The sequence below is a fragment of the Anopheles merus genome, chromosome X (genome assembly GCF_017562075.2).
Source record: "Anopheles merus strain MAF chromosome X, AmerM5.1, whole genome shotgun sequence".
NCBI lineage: Eukaryota > Metazoa > Arthropoda > Insecta > Diptera > Culicidae > Anopheles > Anopheles merus.
In genome coordinates this window covers 11,631,522-11,651,002 of record NC_054081.1, presented here as the reverse complement: position 1 = coordinate 11,651,002, position 19,481 = coordinate 11,631,522, and the positions used below count along the sequence as shown (strand labels likewise).

General features: G+C 49.7%; 3 protein-coding genes across 6 annotated transcripts; 1 reads left to right on the top strand and 2 right to left on the bottom strand.

Moving 5' to 3' along the window:
• Window positions 1-1,007: 1,007 nt before the first annotated feature.
• LOC121588927 (divalent-cation tolerance protein CutA) lies at window positions 1,008-2,070 on the bottom strand. Its single transcript, XM_041907393.1, has 2 exons — window positions 1,966-2,070; window positions 1,008-1,874 (listed from the first exon to the last, which is right to left on the bottom strand). Exon 2 carries the CDS (start codon window positions 1,866-1,868, stop codon window positions 1,410-1,412), a length of 459 nt encoding a protein of 152 aa, XP_041763327.1. The 5' UTR covers window positions 1,869-1,874; window positions 1,966-2,070; the 3' UTR covers window positions 1,008-1,409.
• Window positions 2,071-5,128: 3,058 nt separating this feature from the next.
• On the top strand, window positions 5,129-6,106 carry LOC121589930. Of its 4 annotated transcripts, none has more exons than XM_041909224.1 (3): window positions 5,129-5,229; window positions 5,394-5,611; window positions 5,684-6,106. In XM_041909224.1, the coding sequence occupies exons 2-3, from the start codon at window positions 5,449-5,451 to the stop codon at window positions 5,749-5,751; spliced, it is 231 nt and encodes a 76-aa protein (XP_041765158.1). In that variant the 5' UTR covers window positions 5,129-5,229; window positions 5,394-5,448; the 3' UTR covers window positions 5,752-6,106. The 4 variants fall into 4 exon arrangements, with proteins under 4 accessions (XP_041765158.1, XP_041765139.1, XP_041765148.1 ...); XM_041909205.1 differs by having other exon boundaries at window positions 5,390-5,611; XM_041909214.1 differs by having other exon boundaries at window positions 5,199-5,299; window positions 5,390-5,611.
• A 241-nt stretch (window positions 6,107-6,347) lies between these two features.
• On the bottom strand, window positions 6,348-14,919 carry LOC121589923 (bromodomain adjacent to zinc finger domain protein 1A). The gene is made up of 5 exons (XM_041909193.1): window positions 14,133-14,919; window positions 13,664-13,981; window positions 8,801-13,450; window positions 8,480-8,695; window positions 6,348-7,463 (listed from the first exon to the last, which is right to left on the bottom strand). The coding sequence occupies exons 1-4, from the start codon at window positions 14,243-14,245 to the stop codon at window positions 8,533-8,535; spliced, it is 5,244 nt and encodes a 1,747-aa protein (XP_041765127.1). The 5' UTR covers window positions 14,246-14,919; the 3' UTR covers window positions 6,348-7,463; window positions 8,480-8,532.
• Window positions 14,920-19,481: the final 4,562 nt, after the last annotated feature.

Below are 19,481 nucleotides of genomic sequence, written 5' to 3'. Positions count from 1 at the left end.
GATTGATCCATGTTTGAGAACAAATGTTTGAGTCTCACCTCTGATTATCACAGTTGTGTACATGAGCAGATTTGAGCTTTGTTGCAGTCATGATTGTTGGTGAATATACAGGGTTTCCCACGATTTATTGGTTGGTTCCCATCATTTTTTGGTGGGTTCCCATATTTTTTTGGTGCGTTCCCACGATTTTTTGGTCGTTTCCCAGAATTTGTTGGTCCAATTGTATTGATATCCAATCGGAAAATACCAATAAATTATGGGAACGAACCAAAAATCTATGGGATACGACCAAAAAATCGTGGGAACGCACCAAAAAATCATGGGAACTGACCAATAAATCGTGGGAAACCCTGTAACAGTCGCATTTAGCAGCACTGGTCACAGCCAGAAAAGATCATGATTATGCTTGCGACCGGAATTGAGCTCAGCTTTTCAGTCAGAGTATCGCGTTATACTCAAGCACTCGTATGTCGCGTTCGGCATGACATGACGCACTTTCATAGAGTATCAGCAATGAGCAACAAGCTACCACGGATATGTTCATTGTTTCCGTTGGTGAACATCACGTGATGCTCATAACATTTTGTAGCACTGGTTAGTTACTGTTTTTTTTACTGCTTGTGTCTGCTAATCCAAATCATTCGGCCATACAGTTTCCCACCCACAATGTCCCTCTTCCTCCCTGCCAGTATGCAAAATCCCTTCTCAACTTGCTCAACATCACAACCCACTTTTGTACAACTGCGTGCTCAGTCTAACTGGCGCTGAAAAGAAAGGAGGAAAAACGCATCATAGTCGTAGCATGTATATGTGATATAATAAGTATCAGTATCCAGCATCACACAAAACTCGTACACATCAATCTATCGATACCACACTCACTGTGTCGTAGGCAGGCAAACGAAAAAAAAAAAAAAGAAAATGCGGTCCACCAGGGGCGCAACATAAGTGTGTAAGCATAGCAAAAAGCAAAGCATAAAAAAGAAACGTTATTAACCCTATAGCAGCTTGTATGTTTGTTCTGTGCGTTAACTTCCAGCCAGCCGGTTTGGACCGTGTGTGTGTGTGTATTTTTGTTTCTCGCCTTATGATGAGGCTGCCAAATTGCGATCTGGGGTGTAGATTTCAATGCGACGGTGAGGAAAAAAAGAACAGAAATATCAATAAAAGCTACCGGTGAAACGATTTGGGTTAAGGAGTGTGGCAAAAACCGTTACCATTTTAGCAAAGAAATAAAAGGCACGCAAAATTACAGTACAGAAATTTCCCCCTCCGTACTATATTCTACCATAATATCAATTCTCCAAAACGCCCAATTCCCCGCCCCATGTACAAAAGAAAAAAAAAGGAAAAACTTCTCCTTCACCTACTCGCTCCCCATGGCACCCGCGCGTTAGATCCCACACACGCTACCCGTCCCGCTTGGGGACAGTTTTGCCGATCCAGTCGAGGTATGGTGGGTTGCCGGCCGCTATCGGCATCGCGATCACCTCCGCCACACTGTACGGGTGGCTTTCCCGCACGAACCGTATCACCTCCTCCACCCGGTCGGTGCGCGTCTTGAGCATCATCAGCACCTCCGGGTCCTCGTTAATCTTGTCCTCCCACGAGTAGATCGACGTCAGCCCGGGGATGATGTTGACGCACGCGACCAGCTTCCGCTCGACGAGCTGGCGGCCCACCTTCGTGGCCACCGCACTGTCCGGCGTGGTCACGAACGCGACCGAGTACTCGCTGTCGGTGGCCGTCGGGGTCGTCGTCGGGGCCGTGCCGCTGCCATCGGTGGCCATCGTGATGCGCCGGGCGGAAGCGCTTGCTGTCGTTCGGCGAAGGATGCAGGACGGTAGCAGAGCGAGCGGGCGTAGCATAGAATCCTGTCGGGATGACGGGTGTTGGCGATAATGGCAACAAAAGACGGGATATTAGAATCCCGGGAGGTGTGTGCAACCGAACGCTTTATCTCACCAGAAAACAGCTGTGCGCCGGCCTGTGATACCGACCGAAGGTGGCCTACTTCTGCTGTGGTACGGTTGTTTTGATGGTGCTGTTGGAAATCGTACATACTGCCTGGTTCACAACTGCAAGCAGACTTAAGACGTTTGATGGTGAGCATAATTCAAATCAGTTTAAAGCAATCTCGTGTCAAATGCCTTCGAAATGAAACTCCATTGCTGTTGTGCACGTGTTATTAATTTAATTTAATCAAATTCATCGCAATTGTATGCCGTTTTCTTCTACGATTTTCTTCTCGCGCAAGGTGCGAATTCAACAGTCACTGTTTGAACCGTTTGAATCAACTACGTTTGACCGTTTGAATCAACTACGGTGCAGCGCCGTTTATCCGAGTACCTTTTATCCAGCTGTCGGTTTATCCTTGCTGTTGAGAAAATACAAAGTTGGCGTTGGGTTCTGAGGAGGATATTTGAATTGACGGTTTTCAGAGCATAATGTCATAACATAAAACGCTATAATTCATGGCATATTTCAAATATTATCATTGGAAATACATGAAGGTAATAAAATCTGGCTAGGATTTACCGAAACACAATATAAAATTGGAACTGATACTAAACCCATACTGGTTCTGGCACTGCTCATAAACCCATACCGGTCGTGAAACTGATATTGAATCCTTACCGGTCCTGGAAATGACACTGAACGCATACCGGGTTGGAACTTCTCATGAATCCATATCAGTATTAGAACTGAAAGTAAACTTATAAATGACCTGGAACTGATACTGAACCAATACCGGTCCTCAAACCTATCATGAACTCATACCGGTGCTGGAATCTATCATGAACTCATAGCGGGTCTGGAACAGGTAATGAACCCATACCGATCCTGAAACCGAGAATGTGCCTATACCGGTACTGGAACTGATACTGATTCCATACCGGACCTGGAACTGACACTGAACCTATACCGGTTCTGGAACTGTTCATGAATCCATGTCAGTCCTAGAACTTAAAGTAAACCTATAAAGGTCCTGGAACTGATGCTAAACCCATACCAGTCCTGGAACCGATCAGGAACACGTACTGATACAGAAATAGTTCCAGATTTCATTTATTTTCAAAAACTGAACCTTAAAGACTCCGGATTCGGATTAGGAAAAATACTTGGACCTGGTTCGCTTATGTAACCGATATAATTTCAGGTTCCAGTCGACAAACCATACCCGGTAGTAAATGTGCAGCGTTGGAAATAGCGTAGGGAATTTAGTATAATTTGTACAGTGATGTCACCAGAAGTAAGCTTTCTGCGTGTAGCTTTGACTCATCTTATCCTTAAGGCCGGGTACATAGTCCGTACTAGTGTAATATCTATTTTTACTAGCGCATCCGGCGGCGACTGGTGGAAGCCTTTTTTGGTCATCAATGGGAATGGTTGTGCCAGATCGCAAATTTAAGTACAGTAGAACGTCGATTATCTGGGCAGCTCGGGACCGGACGGTTGCCGGTTAATCGATTTGCACGGATAATCGGCCAAGAAATGTCAAATTCATATAAAAATTATATAATTTATTAGTTTTATGATTAATTCCCATTGAATTTATCGATTAATCGTTAGTAGAATATTTTGTTTATCAAGAACTAGAGGTTTAGCAACTGTTCATGAACAAAAATTAATTCCGATAATACCACTAGACGCTACAGAGTTGCACAAAAAAATGGTTGCTTACTTGACTTCTTCTTCTTCTTTGGCTCAACAACCGATGCCGGTCAAGGCCTGCCAACACACTTGTGGGGTTGGCTTTCAGTGACTTATTGATTTCCCCCCATAGCAGGATAGTCAGTCCTACGTATGGCGGCACGGTCTATTTGGGGCTTGAACCCATGACGGGCATGTTGTTAAGTCGTACGAGTTGACGACTGTACCATGAGACCGGCTTTGCTTGACTATCGCTGCAAATTTTCGCCGCATGTTTGGGCTGCTGTCACAATTATGCGCACGGTTAAGCCGCCCGACGGTTAATCCGCCCCCGGATAATCGACGTTCTACTGTAGTAGTGTTTGGCAAAATGCTTCGCCCTACCCGCAAATTTCCGTTAAATGCCTTCTAATCGCCTTGTAATCGCCGGCGAATTGAAGGCGATCAGCAGTGCATTTAGCAGTAATTAAATGCCTTTGAAATATGTCAATGAAAAATTTCGCTTTTAATTTGAAATTTGAAATTGCAACTGTCAAAAGAAAACCTTACAAGTGTCTTCAACACTGCACTGTTGTAGTGTTCCCAGATATGAGCGTGAGATTCGATAGCACGATTTACGTGTTATGTTCTCTTGCGTTAAGCTCTGAGCTATTTCACTTTATTAATGATGGTCTGCATTATTCGGTTGTTAAAGACCAACCCGTTGAAAGGTGTTAATATATCAAACTCATTTCGATAAATCTAATAAAATGAGAAATGAGATGCATATTTCTCCCATCCTGATAATGATGGGTGAAGATAGAGTAATTATTATGTTTTTTTAAAAGGTATTATTTTCATTTTGCTTCACAAAAAGTTTGTTTATATTCATTATAGCAAGAAAATATTAATATAAAAAGAAATAAGCACAGAAAAAAGATCATAAAAAATCAGGATTTGAACACACGCTTTCTCGGTTCGGAACCAAAAGCGTTGTCACTGCTCTATTTGGCAGTTACATTAGTAAGGGTGCAAAACCAGTATATATACAAGCGAAGATGGCGGCAAGCTATCTGTTCTTGTCGAATCAAAAAGTTGAAATATTTCGAAAAGAACCCGTTACAGCCTTGAAAGTTTCGGTTGAAATCTTAATTCGCCTTCTAAGGCGACTAAGGCCTTAAATGCCTTCTGAATGCCTTCAAAGCCGTTTAATGCTGGTAGGGCGGTCAGCCGTCGCCGGATGCGCTGATGAAAATCGAAATTACACTAGCGTGTACGGACAATGTACCCCAGCCTTTACATCTGTCATTGTGATTAGATTGATTTTGGTTTTAGTTTTTGCCGCATGATCCGTTACGAAATCTCGTCTAGCGTCTGCACTGCCAGCAACCGTTTCTAACGGTCGCGCTAACGTCTTGTGCTAGCAATTTGAATCGCGCGCGCGTTGTCATTACGACGGGCGAACGTCAGCGAACGTCAGGTGGCAGCTGTCAGCCGCAGCCGCGGGGCTGTCACATTTCGGCACACGGAGCAAGAGCAAGAAGAAGCGCCCAGGCCCGTCCGTCACTCTTGCTGATTGAAAAATCGTTTTGAAAGGTAAGCATCGCGACAGGGCCGCCCTTACGAAAGCATTACATAACAATAACTCGCCTTTACGGATCGATCGGTACGGTCTCGCGGAGGTTTTTCGCAGCCCTCGTCGGAACCGGACAGCCCACAAATCTAACCGCACCCCCCTTTTGTTCGCCCTGTCCAGCTAGGCATCGGCGATCTCTTCTTACTCCCCCCGCAGAACGCACCAGCAGCAGCAGCAAAATGTCGGACCCGGTGGCACGTCCCATGAAGTTCCCGTACACCTTCTCGGCGAAGTTGGCCCAGTTCCCGATCCAGCACTACTTCAAGAACCAGTGGATCTGGCGCTACTACTTCATCGCGTTCGGCGTGTCCATCCCGCTGTTCTACAAAATCCACAAGCTGGGTAGGTATCGGTGCTTGCGCGGTGTGCAAGGGGGTAAGCCCCATTTCATGTCCGGTCGGTCTCTGCTTGCAGCTAACTCGCCGGCGAACCAAGCGAAATGGGCCGAATCGAAGAGGAAGGAGCACGAGGAGCACCACTAAACCCAGCGATTCGCATCCAACATTCAGCCTTCTAACAACTTAAGGTCAAAAGTGTGCATGTGTGTGTGTGTGGGTGTGCGTGTGCGTGTGCACACACACACACACATAGCTAGTGCGAGAGGTCCTTTCTGCAATCAAAAGTTTGTTGCGCGCGTGTCGACGGTTACACCCGTGCGGGACCCATCTGCTCGGCGATAGAACCCACCCCGCATATCCGCATGATGCGCCCACACTCACTGTACGCCTGCATGTGTGGGTGCGCATTTTGGTGGGGAGGTGTGGGGGTTCATGGCCGACCCGTTCCCGTTGACACACACGACAAGATCGGACAGTAAATAAATACTTGCTAAACCCATTTGCCGTTCGTCTCTCTCTGAATGCTCTGGATATGAGTGCGGACACTTGCGGAAAACTGTCTCGCGTGTCTTCTACAACCTTCCGGGCAACCAGCAAAAAGGTTTGAGCATCATTATCACTGTGGAGTTTCACCTCATTTGTTCCACGACTCGGACTGGGGAAGCTTCTCGTGTCAGAGGATCAGTTCCAATCGCTCTTTCCTTCACGAAACGCCAATCACATGACACATGGTAGCCCGGTTTGCTGGAGCTCATCTTATTTCTATGATTTATTGTGTAAAACTTAGGCATCTAAAAGCAATCTTTCATTTTCCTCTATACCTATTACACTTTCTGCAACGTTCCTTGCGTCCTCGCTTCTGCTTCCTGCGCATCGTGATACGATCCAAAAGAAGGGGAAAAAAACCTCATTGAAAGGAGAGCAAAAATCTACTCTCCCCCTTTCCCGGTGTTCTTTTCTCCATAGCATTGCCTCACAAGTTATAAGGTTCTGTTTTGTATGTTTTCTTAAAAGCAAAATGTCTGTACAGTTGCTACGATGCTCATCGCTACCTTATCGCCTCTCGTTGCGTATTTATGTGTATCTGTGTTTATGTGTGTGTGTCCTAAACACCTTCCTTATCCGCTAGTGTGTAAAGTGTGTCCTTTGAATGGGCCGTAATCAACTAGTCACTTCTGGTTTGGTGCATGTAATAGAGTAAACACAAAATTGTTGAATGCAATGTGTAAATGAAAGACGAAAGAAAATGAAGCTAAATGTTCGCCTGCACCCCGCCCTCCTACAGCGTGTGAAGCAGCCTGACCTGGGCACAAAACAAAACCATGCTCAGTAGTATACCTTTAGGAACATAAGCGTTAGAAAATACAACAAAAAAAAACAAGAGTTTTAACAAGATTCATAATACACCCAACCCACGCGCGCCACTGGTTTTCGTTACACAATCAGAATCCACGAGAGAAAAGCACACAAAGTGTGTGTAGGTAGGGGGAGGGGGCGATTTGGTTGACTTTTTTTTTGTTCGTGCTGCACACGACTTTGTTCGACATACCCCCTACTTTCTCCTCCTCCTAACCTTGGCCTTAAAAATGTGAGAGTTCAGGTGGTGCCCCCGCTGCTGCTTGGAATTGTTCCTTACGGTCTACATAAGTAAATAGGTTCCCTTATCCTAGGATTGTTGATTTTAAGCTAGCTTTAAACCTACTGCAATACACATTGTGTCCCTTTTCTCTTTCTCGCATTAGCTGCGGTGGTGCTGGTGCTGCTGGAACAAAGCTAAAAATGAAGGTTATCCGATGAACTCTGTACACGGTGTGCCTCGCAGAAGATGGAAAGTCAAAGCCATCCGTTGACGCTTCCTAAAAAAACAAATCAGAAAATACATTATAATCTACTGCACACACACACACAGACAAAACCCACGTGGGGGGACAAAATGAACCTAGTTAGTGTTGCGTTTCATGAAACTTTCGTTGAGATTCATTCATATGAATTTTCGGTGATAAGTGATACGAATGGACTCTTCAAAGATTCATGACTCTTCAATGATTCGAAAGATTGATGAATCTTGAAATATTGATGAATCTCCAAGGATTCATACAACTCCAAAGATTGATGAATCTCCAAAGATTCATGAATCTCGACAGATTGATAAATCTAAAGGGTTCATGAATCTCGAAAGATTGATGAATCTCCAAGGATTCATGAATCTCGAAAGATAAATGAATCCCCAAGGATTAATGAATCTCTAAAGATCGATAAATCTCCATGGATTTATGAATCTCAAAAGATTGATGAATCTTCAAGGATTCATGAATCTCGAAAAATTGATGAATCTCGAAGAATTCATGAATCTCGCAATATTCAGTAACCTCTATCCAAGTATTAACGAATCTCGAAAGATTGAAGAATCTCCAAGGAATCATAAATCTCCCAAGATTGAGTGTTCTCAATCCAAGAATTCATGAATCTCGAAGGATTCATTAAATTTGAAAGATTCATGAATCTCGAAAAATTGATGAATCTCGCAATATTGAGTAATCTCCATCCAAGGATTCATGAATCTCGAAAGATTGATGAATCTGCAAGGATTCATGAATCTCTAAAGATTGATGAATCTCTAAGGATCTTTGAATTTTCAAGGATTTATGAATATCGAAAGATAAATGAATCATCAAAGCTTCATGCATCTCCAAGGATTCATGGAGTCTTTCGAGATTCATGAATCTTTGGAGATTCATAACTATTTGAGATTAGTGAATCTTTGCAACCGAGATTCAGATTAATTGAATCAATTCAAAGAAGGTTCATTCAAATTCACGAATCTGAATCAGATTTACCCAACACTAAGCCTAGTAGTCACAAGCTATCTTACCGTCCGTGCGGTTGCTGGGGCCACTGGATGCTCTCGTGCCACACGGCGCGCTACTACTTGCCATGTGCGCCGTCGTCGCCGTCGCCGACGCCATTGACGCTTTTGGACGGTGGGCCGTTCTGCTGAACTCCCGGCTTCTGCATATCACTGGGCTGGAAGGGTAGGTTCAGCTCCTTGCACCGTTTCACCACGTACCGCTCCAGGTCACGGCCGATGCTGCCGACAGGAGGAGAGGAAAGCAAAAACGTATAGATTTTTTGAGCTGTGATGAAGCGAACAAAAGAAAAGCACCCCGCTGCGCCAGACCCCCTCCCTACTTACCGGTAGACGTCCGTCTCGTCGGTGTTGTAGAGATCACAGTTGCGAAACACCAGCTGCACGTCGCTCAGCATCTGCTCGTTGATCTTGTAGTCGCCCATGTTCAGCTTCGACTTGATGCGCGCAAAGTCCATCGGGCTCTTGATCACGGCGTAGTAGTCCGGCACCTCCTTCGCCGAGACCGGCCGGTTGAACGGCCACGAGTTCGGGTGCTTCAGTATGTCGTCGATCAGCGTGTAGAGCGCGACCGAGTTGAGCGGCAGGTCGTCGCCGGTGCGGCGCGACCGCCGGGCCGCCGCCCCGATGCGCAACCGGGCCAGCGTGCCCTCCTCGTCGCCGTCCTCCTCGTCGTCCGGCTCCTCGTCGTCGTAGTCGTTGTACGGCGAGCTGCGCCGTTGCCCCTTGGTCGAGCGGGCGCTCGTGCGGGTCGGCGCTTTGCGCGACCCGCCGCCACCGAGCGGCTCCTCGTCGCTGTCGATCGTGCCCGGCCCGGACACCTTGGCCCGACCGTTGGTCGCCCGCCGGGCCCGCTTGCTCGCGGGCGGCGACACGTCCTGCGCATCCTCCGCCCGCTTGTGCTTCTTGCTGGCGGACCGCCGCGGGGCATTGCTGCGCTTCCGGTCGGCGCCACCGTTCGAGAGCGAGGCTGTGGCCCGGGGACGTTTCCGACGCTCCTCCCGCTCATCGTACGATTCGTCGTCCTCGTCCGCTATCGTCTCATCCTCGTCCTCGTCCTCCTCATCCTCCTCGTCGTCGTCCTTCTCCTCGTCGTCCTCGCCGTCGTCCCCGTACCGGTAGGCGCCGTTCGTCGCGGCAGTACTGCGGCTGGTGCGCCCCGTCGACGTCACCACGATCGTTGGTTTCGCTTTCGCTTTCGGTTTGCTGCGCTTCGCCACCTTCCCTACCTTCACCATCAGCTTCGAGCGCTTCGCCCGATAATCCGCATCACTGCCGTCGTCGTCGTTCTCCTCCGCCCCGTCCTCGGAGCCACTTCCCTGCGAGTCTGCCGACTCGTCCGCCACATTCCGCCGCTCCACACCGTCTCCATCCTCCTCCTCGGCCTGCTCCCCGTCCTCCTCCTCCTCCTCCGCATCATCCTCCTCCCCCCCTTCCATTTCGTCCCTTCTGTGTCCTCTTCCGTTTTGCTCCTCCTCATCCTCCTCCTCCTCCTCCTCCTCCTCGTCCTCCTCCTCGTCGGCGAGATCCTCCTCCTCGTCCTTCCACCGGAACATCTTCTTCTTCTTCTTCCTGTTCGCGCTCGGCTTCTCCTTGAAGTTTTCGGGCCGGCACCGCTTGCAGTACCAGTCGCCGGCCGGCACCTCCCGCAGCTTCGGCTTCAGGCAGTAGGTGTGGCAGGCCCGGTTGCACTCGTCGCACAGCAGCGTCAGCCCCGGGTCGCCCTTCCGCCGGCAGATCATGCAGCAGATGCGCTCGGCCGACCGCGACCAGTGGATCGCATCGTACAGCACGTTGTAGTGCAGGAAGAGCTGCGCGTAGCAGGTCGACTGCATCAGCGACACCTCCCACCGGACCAGATTCTTCAGTCCCTCGTGCTGCTTCTGCTGCATCACCGCCCGGTCCTTGTGGTCCTTCTTCGGGCCGAACGGGTGGCGCAGGAACTTCGGATCGATGCACTGCGCCACCTGCAGCAGGGCCCGGCCGAGCGACTGCACCCGGTGGCGCAGCGTCTCCGACTCGTGCAGCGGGTACGACACCTCCTCGCCCTCTAGCGTCTCGTCTAGTAGGGAGACTGTCGTGTCGGGCAGCCCCTGTCCCGGGTGGGACGCTTCCGACATCAGCCGCTCGAGGCTGTCCCGCTCCAAATCGAGATCGCCGCCGCCGCCGCCGCCGGCGGTCGGTTTCGCCACCACCGGTTTCTGATCCTGCTCGCTGTCCACCCGGTCGCCGTTCGGCTCGCCATTCTCCTGCTTCACCTGCCTCTGTTCGCCGTCCTGCTGCTCCTTGCCGTTGCCGCCCTCCTCCTGCTTTAGCGCGAGCCGCTTCGGGCCCCACACGAGCGGCCTGTCCGTCTGCGCGTCGTACCCGTGCGCCTCGAGCGCCTCGCGCCACTTGTCCCGGTCGCGCACCCGCATCACGCCCAGATAGCCGACCGTTATCTTCGCCTCCAGCTCGAGCAGGTTCTCGAGAAAGACCGCCTCCAGTATCTCGTTCGGCTCCGTGCCCGGCTCGTGGCTGAAGTTGGGCGCATCGTACCGCTTCTGGTTGCGGGAGGCAATGTCGGCGAGGGCGCCCGCCCGATCCGCCTCGCCCACCGACAGCTTGTCGAGCGGGCACTTCGCGATGTGCGTCACGATCAGGTCCCGCTCGCACTCGAGCGTCTCGCGTAGCTGCTTCTCTCGGGCGCCCCGCGCGTTCAGGCTGCGGATCAGCGCGTCCAGCTCGTCGGCGGTGGCGTAGTAGCCCCAGCCGACCGTCCCGGGATGCTGCTCCGTGTGCACGGGACAGTCGTCCGGCTGAGCGGTGCACATCAGCAGCTCCTGGTTGGACGCCGGGCGCACCGGCGCTGGGAGATTCGTGGCCGCACCGCCGTTCACACCGTCGCCAGCGGGCTCGGCCGAGTTGGCGCGCGACTTACCCTGCTGCTGCTGCTGCTGCTGCTCGGCGCTCTCCAGCTTGGCGCTGCCGAGTGTCAGCAGGTGCTCGTACACTTCCTCCACCGGTGCGGGACCAGTGGAGGAGGAGGAGGAGGAGGAGGACGCCGCATTTGCGTCCGCGATCGCTTTCGCGTCGAGCAGGGCGGCCACACCGTCCGTCCCGGCGCACCGCATGATCGCGCGCGTAATGTACTTCTTGCGCAGCTCGGGCGCGCACGCGGCCAGCCCGGGAATGTGGGGCGTCGGGCGGTCCAGGCACCGGCCCGCGTACGTCCGATCGTGCTCGACGAACAGGCCGGGCAGCGACTCGAACAGCCAGTAGTTGCGGTAGCACCGGTCCGTGCCGAGATAGATCTGGTAGTCGAAGAAGTCCTCCTTCAGCCGCTCCGACTCGGCCTGCAGCACCTTCAGCTGGCGCTGCGCGTCCGCCTCGATCCGGGCACACCGCTCGTCGAGCCGGTCGGCCAGCTTGCGCCGGTGCTCCTCCCGGGCGGTCTGGTCGCCCTCGAAGCCGGCCAGCTCGCGCTTCATGTCGTCGCGGGCCGCGTTCTTGAGCGAGCCCGCCTTCACGGTGAGCCGCCGCTGGGCCCACCGGTTCGCCTGGTAGCTGGTCCGGGCGGTGCGCGCCTTCTCGACCCGCTCCTCCACCAGATCGCGCACCCCGCTGTACGTCAGCAGCTGGTGGATTAGGCAGCACAGGATCTGGATGATGTCGCCGACCGGCAGCTGGTAGACGGAGTACCAGTTGAGCGCGCGCAGGATGTGCGGGTAGTCGCGCACCAGCCGCAGCCCCGGGTCGTCCCCGCTGCCGTACCCGCCCCGGTTCTGGTAGCGGTGGCGGGCGGCTCGCTCCTCCACCAGCGCGCCCGACGCGAGAAAGTGCAGCCGGAGCAGCTCCGACACCGTCATCGAGTCGATCGGCATCTCGCTCAGCTTGGTCGAGTAGTGCTTCTCGCACCAGAGGGCCGCGTCGCGGGCCCGCACCTGCTCCGGCACGGTCTGCCGCTTCTGGGCCAGCCCCTCGATCCGCTCGTACCGCACGCTCTCCTCGTTCTCCTCCTCCAGCTGCTGGGTGAAGATCGCGCTCAGCAGCACCTGGAAGATGTCGCTGAGCGGCCCGTTCACCTCGCGCAGTATCAGCGCCCGCTCGAGCAGATGGATCGTCAGCCCGCCCGGGAACTTGCTGCGGATCGCGAGCAGGTCCGCGAACGAGTTCAGATACTCCAGTATGAAGACGAAGCTGCTGAAGTGGCGGGCCGCGATCAGGGGCCGAACGGGGCGCACCGGCGGCAGCGGCCGCTGGTCCGGCAGCTCCTGGTCCTCCAGCACCGCGTTGTAGCGCTTGAGCGCGAGCGCCACCTGCTGCAGCAGCAGCGCCTTCTCCTCCTCCGCCCGCCTCTTCGCCAGCGCTTCCTGCTCCACCCGCAGCCGCAGCTGGGCCGCCTCTTCCTCCTGCCTTTTCGCCTTCGCCTCGAGGGCCTGCGCCTCGCCCGGCAGCTTCTCCACGTACTTGGCGATGCTCTGCTGCTTGCCCCCGGTTGATCCCGCCGCCGCCGCCGCCTTTGGCAGCTCCTTGCCCTTGCGCTCCTTGCCCTTGTCGGCGGGCGGTTGAGTTTTCGCTTTTTTCGGCTTGCCGGCCCCGTCCGCCCCCTCGGCCGGCGGCTGTTTTGTCTGCTTCTTCTGTTTGGCCGGCTGTTTGGTGCTGTCCGTCGATGCGGCAGCCGCACCGCCGCCCGCTTCACCGCGCTCCGCGTTCTGCTTCAGCCGCTTGGACTGCTGGAAGCTGGGCGTCTGGCCGTGGAAGACCAGCCCGTCGGTCCAGCCCTCGCCGGTCACGAACCGGGCCAGCGAGTCCGCCTTGATGCGCAGCTGGCCGCCCGGGCCGGCCTCCACGTGCTGCTTGAGAAAGAGTTTGCACTTTTCGCGCGTCAGCGCGCTGCGGTCGCGCTTCACGTTGCCGGGCGGTACGGTCCACACCTTCGGCGCAATGTCGTCCTCCGCCCGCACCTGGTACGTCAGTGCGTTGGGCGTTTGGGTGCTAAAAAAAGGGGGGGGGAGTACAGTGCAAAGGTTGAATTTAGTAAATTTGCGCCATTTCCGTTTCAAAGGCCGTACGTGCGCAAATAGAAGACATTTTGCAAAACCGGTTTAAAAAACTTTTTGTTTTTAATTTACAAAACGACCTACGCAGGTCAACGTCCGGATTGAGAATCGAACCTCGCGCCTCTTGCCAGCCACCTGGACAGCTTACCTATCGACCAGCACGTTCGCGATGGTGGCACGCCGAAACGACTTCCGCACCGGGTCCATCGCGTCCACCGACTCGCCCTTGAACAGATGGTCCTTAACGAACCCGTACACGTCCTCGTGCATTTCGTTGATCGACGTGCGCTGGGTGTGGGAGGCGACGAGCAGGAACGGGCCCTTGACCGCGGCGGGAAACGTTTTCAGCAGCTTCCGGGCGTCCTTCTCCGAGTCGAGCGCCTCCAGGTAGGTGAGATTGGGCCGCCCGGTCATCGCACAGGTCCACACCATGGACGAGATGAGCATGATGCGGTGGAAGTAGTCCCTGCAGCAACAAAAGCACGGCAAAACCACGGGAAAGAGAAGCGCGTTGCAGAAATAAGAGCATTTCCTCGTTGTGCTGGTGCGATGTGTGTGTTGCTGTGTGCACACACACACACACACACATCCTGCCCAGCGTTACGGCGCATACTTACTCGTAGTTGCTGAATATCTCCCCGGTCGGCTGGCAGTACAGCACCTCGTCGCCATCGCGGAGCCGCTCCCCGGTCGACGTCTTCTGGAGCACTTGCCGCCTGAGCAGGGGCATGGTTGAGTTTGAGTCGGTGACTGTCGGTCACTGGTTGAGTTGATTGGTGGTGTCGCCTTGCGGGTTGCACCTCACTTTCGGTCCTCTCCAAACGCGCACACACACACACACACGCACACAAACGCTAGCAAACAGACACACGCGCGCACACAGCGCTCCGCGTCGTATGTTTGCAATGCTTCACTGCGCGGCACTGCCTGCTCTCACAGTCCTACGCTTCCGGTCCGGCACTCGCTGGCTCACTGTTCCGCTCCAACCCCGTCCAACCACTGCCGACGCACAGCACATGAGGTGACGCCGGCGGATACCACATCTGAGTCTGTGCGTGTGTGGGACAATTTTGGGGGCTGGCTGGTTCGCGGGCTTGCTCTGCACGACTTCCCCTTTCCTGGCCGGGCTTTTTGGCAGCACGGCCAACGCTTCTCCTCCAGGGAGTGTGTAAAAGAAATAGCAAAAAAAAAGAAACGCTCCGCGAAATAGGTGCGATGGCGTCGCAAGCACAGCACCGCACCGCACCGCCACTGGTATATTTCACAAACGGTGTACACCCGTGCAATGAAAGGAACAGCAGCGCCCGAGAGCGCGAATTGGCCCAAGCTTGTGCTGCTGCTGTTTGCTGTATCTGACACAACGCTCTCTGCCTCTCCTATGCCCGCCCTTTGACAGGAGCGCGCGGACCTTTCTCTGCTCCCACCAGGCATGTCAAAACGGGCGCTGCAGAAAATTGCAAAACGCCATTGAATTCCGGGAAAATATGTCAGCGCTGCCATGGTCATTCAAAGTGACCAGAAATAGCGATTTATATGTACAGTCTGTTCCCGAGTTACACGGTTCTCGACCTACGCGGATTCGGAGATGCGCGGTTTTCTAAATTTGACAGGTTAAATGTCAAATCAGTACAATTTGCTTCAATTTCGGTGAAAATTGCATTTTTTTCAACAAATTGAAACCGCTTAAAAGCCAGAAATATTAGAATTTTCTGCACGAATCATATCGAATATATGATAAAGTGTATAAAAATACTAAATTAAATTAAAAACTACGGGTAATCAATAGTATTTCAGTGAAAAAACGTGAAATTCAACTTACGCGGATATTCGAGTTACGCGGATTCGTCGGGAATGCAGAAACCGCGTAACTCGAGAACAGACTGTACAGTGGAATGCCGTTTATCCGGGCACCTTTTATCCGGTTGTCCGTTTATCCGTGCTGTTGGAAAATGACAGTTCAATACAAAGATGACATTGCGTGCTAAAGAAGATATTTTAAATAACGTGAAGTTTATAAAACTGGCTAGGTTCCCAAATAGCCAGCTCGTATGTTAAAGCTGATTTAGGGCTGTTTAACGAAAAATCGTTCCGATGTCGTACTTTGTGGCTGATTAAGAGACAGACGGTACTTTGCGGAACTATGGAGCTTTTTAACATGCACATGGTACTCTTTGGAACTTTGCGGCTGATTTGCACTATGTGTAGGGTTCATGATGGAACTTGAAGGCTTGTTAAGAAAGGGTACTGAACTTGGTGGAACTTTATAGCTTTTTAATGCATGACATCGGTATGAGATGGCTCTTGTCAAAGTGTCAAAGACTGACGCCGGCAATAATCTCATTGCTGCTGCACAAGTTAGATTCGTTAATTGAAGAATGAATATTGAGCGAAGTGATTGTGAATTATCAGTAAATTGTGTAAAATTTTGTGTAATTCATCAATACAAAGGATTTAAAAATATACATATGTGTTTAAACGAAACAAATCTTGTTGTTTATTTCATCGATGACGCTTGCTTGAAAATTAAACACAAAGAAAAATAATCCCTGGCATCGTGGCATAAGGAAGCTGCTTAGGCGCTGTTTGAAAGACCCACATAGAACTTAGATGCTGTTTATCTACTGTAAAAGGCGAATTAGAGCAGCGATCTTTAGCGCACCAAAAAATCATAAACTAAAAGTTGGGAGGTCACGGAAAATTTCAGGTCAATAAAAGCAATGAATCAAAAGTTATTGCAGTTCGAAGTTGAAAAAAATACCCAGGTATCCGCCTAAATAGCCATAATTGCTTAAGCAGCTCATCTTGGCACGCTAAAGATCGCTGCTCTAATTCGCCTTTTGCAGTAGATAAACAGCATCAAAGTTTTATGTGGGTCTTTCAAACAGCGCCTAAGCAGCTTCCTTATGCCACGATGCCAGGGATTATTTTCTTTGTGTTTAATTTTCAAGCAAGCGTCATCGATGAAATAAACAACAAGATTTGTTTCTTTTAAACACATATGTATATTTTTGAATCCTTTGTATTGGTGAATTACTCAAAATTTTACACAATTTACTGATAATTCACAATCACTTCGCTCAATATTCATTCTTCAATTAACGAATCTAACTTGTGCAGCAGCAATGAGATTATTGCCGGCGTCAGTCTTTGACACTTTGACAAGAGCCATCTCATACCGATGTCATGCATTAAAAAGCTATAAAGTTCCACCAAGTTCAGTACCCTTTCTTAACAAGCCTTCAAGTTCCATCATGAACCCTACACATAGTGCAAATCAGCCGCAAAGTTCCAAAGAGTACCATGTGCATGTTAAAAAGCTCCATAGTTCCGCAAAGTACCGTCTGTCTCTTAATCAGCCACAAAGTACGACATCGGAACGATTTTTCGTTAAACAGCTCTAAATCAGCTATAAAGTACGAGCTGGCTATTTGGGCGGGTATGCCGGTTGCTAACTTACGTGTGTAAATCTGGTTGCCAACTCTATGGTTAAGGTGTTACTATATCAAACAAAATTCGATAACTCTAAGGCCAAAAATACACGGACCGGAATTTTGCGGCCGGGGAATTCCGCTTGCTGAAAAATGTATGGATATGACAGTTCGGAAAAGTTGGTTTTCTGTTGACAGTTGCAATTTCAAATTTCAAATTAAAAGTGAAATTTTTCATTGACATAAAACCATTTCCCAAATGTTTTACTGCAGTAAACTCCATATGAAATATGGAAATCACTAGCGACCATAACTAGAAGTTCAGCATTGATTACTCAGGCCCGTAATTTCAAGAGATGCGATGAAATTGGACCTACCGGAATATAAATTGAAACTCCTACCGAAAACTACCGATCAAAATTTGTCGCTCCTACCGAAAACCACCATAAAAATCTGGCCACACTGTGTTCATGTTTTATGGTGGAGCTCTGCAAAAATGGTCTTTTCTGGATAATAGATGAGCCATCGAACCAAGAGTTTGACAAGCCTGCTCGAGCCAAATGTCAATGGAGTTTCTAAACAATAATTTTTACACGAACCAAGCTGAAAGGAAATTTACGCATTAAAAAGGGGGAAAGAAAGATGACAATGCAAAAAAGTGGTCGCATATTTTTTCATATCATGAATGATAGTGATTCCAACACCATTCAATACAACCCTGCACAAACAATGCCGTGTGCTGAGCTTAGGGGCAGCACTGGACAACCTCAGCAGAAACCCCAAGCATCACATATAGGGGTTAAATGACTGGAACAGCGATCTCAAATCTAAAAAAACCGTTACCATTCAAATAGACATAGAGTGAAAACATATTGCGCTCGTCTTCGATGAGTTGCGTTGATAAATTTCATACCGCGTAGATGAAAGTAGCTCATTTTTGCATTAATCTGCTGAGTTTTGCATTAATCTAGCTCGTTAACAAACTGGATATTTCAAGTGTTTCGGATGATGGAGAGACATCGCGCGAGGCAAATAGCTCTGTTTGCGAAACTGAGCTACTTTTTTGACGCTCTATGTCTATTAGAACGGTTACATATCGAAGGCGACTGCCGTTTAGCCGTTTCGAACCCGTTTAGTGGTCATTTAGTGGATTTGTGACACTTGGAAAACTGTCAAAACCATCAAAACCGGGTTAGAATCGACCGGGCTTAAGACGAAAATAAAGCTTAAATAACAGCCCAAGCGTCACAATTGAACTAAACGACTACGCGGTTTAAACGACTCAAGCTCTCGATAAAATGACTAAACCCAAGTGCCACAAATCGACTAAACGACCACTCTCTGCCTAAACGGAATATAAAAAACTTGGTTTAGCACACGGTGAACGACTCATGTATTCTAAAAAAAAGCAAAAAGCTGGTGGTGCCATCTGTTTGTGGGATACCTAACCAGTGCAGAGTGGAATTCTCTCTGTACTGTTGTATGGTTTCGCATTGAAGTTATGCATCGCTAGAACTAGAACGGCGATACGATTGTTTAAATACTAAATTCCAACGGAAACCACCAGCACTGAAGCAAGTGAGATTTGAGTAATGGTCGTTGGTGTCGATACCCACGTATCTGACCAAACAACCATTCATGTAGGTTTTTGCTCGGAATGTTAGAAGGCTATATAGGTAATGATTAGATGAAACTTGTCGAAACACATTGCAAGAAAAGGACAGCAATATAATGATGAGTTATAATACGCCATTTATTGAGCATATCAGTGAGGCTATGGAGCTTTAATATTTTTTTTCTATTGACATTTCATTTTCCAGTCGTTTAAGGCTTAATCTGTGGCGCTTGGGAAAGGAATCTCAACCGTGTGTTTACCCTCTCGAACCATTCGAAACTGAGCTACTGGATTCCCGCAAGTGATGCTAGTGATGTGACGGCAAACGACTGATGCATTCTAAAAATAGCAAAAAAGCTGATGGCACAATCTGTTGGTGGGATAGCTACAGAGTAGAGCTTTCTTCGCTTTGAGAGCTTTTCTCATTCCCCCTGTACTGTTGTATAGTTTCACATTGTAGTTATCCATCGCTAAAACGGCGATACGATTGCTTAAATAATCCAATGTGAACTATCAACGCTGAAGCAAATATGATTTGAATATTGGTCGTTAGTGTTGATACCCATGTATTGATTTTCCCATGAGCTTTCGTTTTTTTTACGGGTATTTCATTTTACAGTCGTTTAAGTTTAATCTGTGGCGCTTGGGCAGAATGGCAAACGGGTTGAAATACGACAAATTGTTTAAAAATAAAACAAAAAAAAAAAGCAATCGAGGCTCACACTACTACTGACGACTTGCTTACTCGATGATGCCACTTTTTACTCATGATTGTTTTCTATCCTATACTTGTATTGTGTTTTCCATCCTCTTCGAAATTACAAATTAATTTAAATGGTTATATTGTCAATTAAATTTACGGATTTCATCATAATCGACCCATAATCATAACTTAATCCAATCAACCAATGACCTCATTTACT

Coding starts and splice junctions, on each gene's coding strand:
- LOC121588927 (XM_041907393.1), bottom strand. CDS start 1,868: ATGCTACGCCCGCTCGCTCTGCTACCGTCCTGCATCCTTCGCCGAACG.
- LOC121589930 (XM_041909224.1), top strand. CDS start 5,449: ATGTCGGACCCGGTGGCACGTCCCATGAAGTTCCCGTACACCTTCTCG. Junction 5,612..5,683: donor CTACAAAATCCACAAGCTGG/GTAGGTATCGGT, acceptor CTCTGCTTGCAG/CTAACTCGCCGGCGAACCAA.
- LOC121589923 (XM_041909193.1), bottom strand. CDS start 14,245: ATGCCCCTGCTCAGGCGGCAAGTGCTCCAGAAGACGTCGACCGGGGAG. Junction 13,451..13,663: donor GCGAACGTGCTGGTCGATAG/GTAAGCTGTCCA, acceptor CCCTTTTTTTAG/CACCCAAACGCCCAACGCAC. Junction 8,696..8,800: donor GACGAGACGGACGTCTACCG/GTAAGTAGGGAG, acceptor TCCTGTCGGCAG/CATCGGCCGTGACCTGGAGC.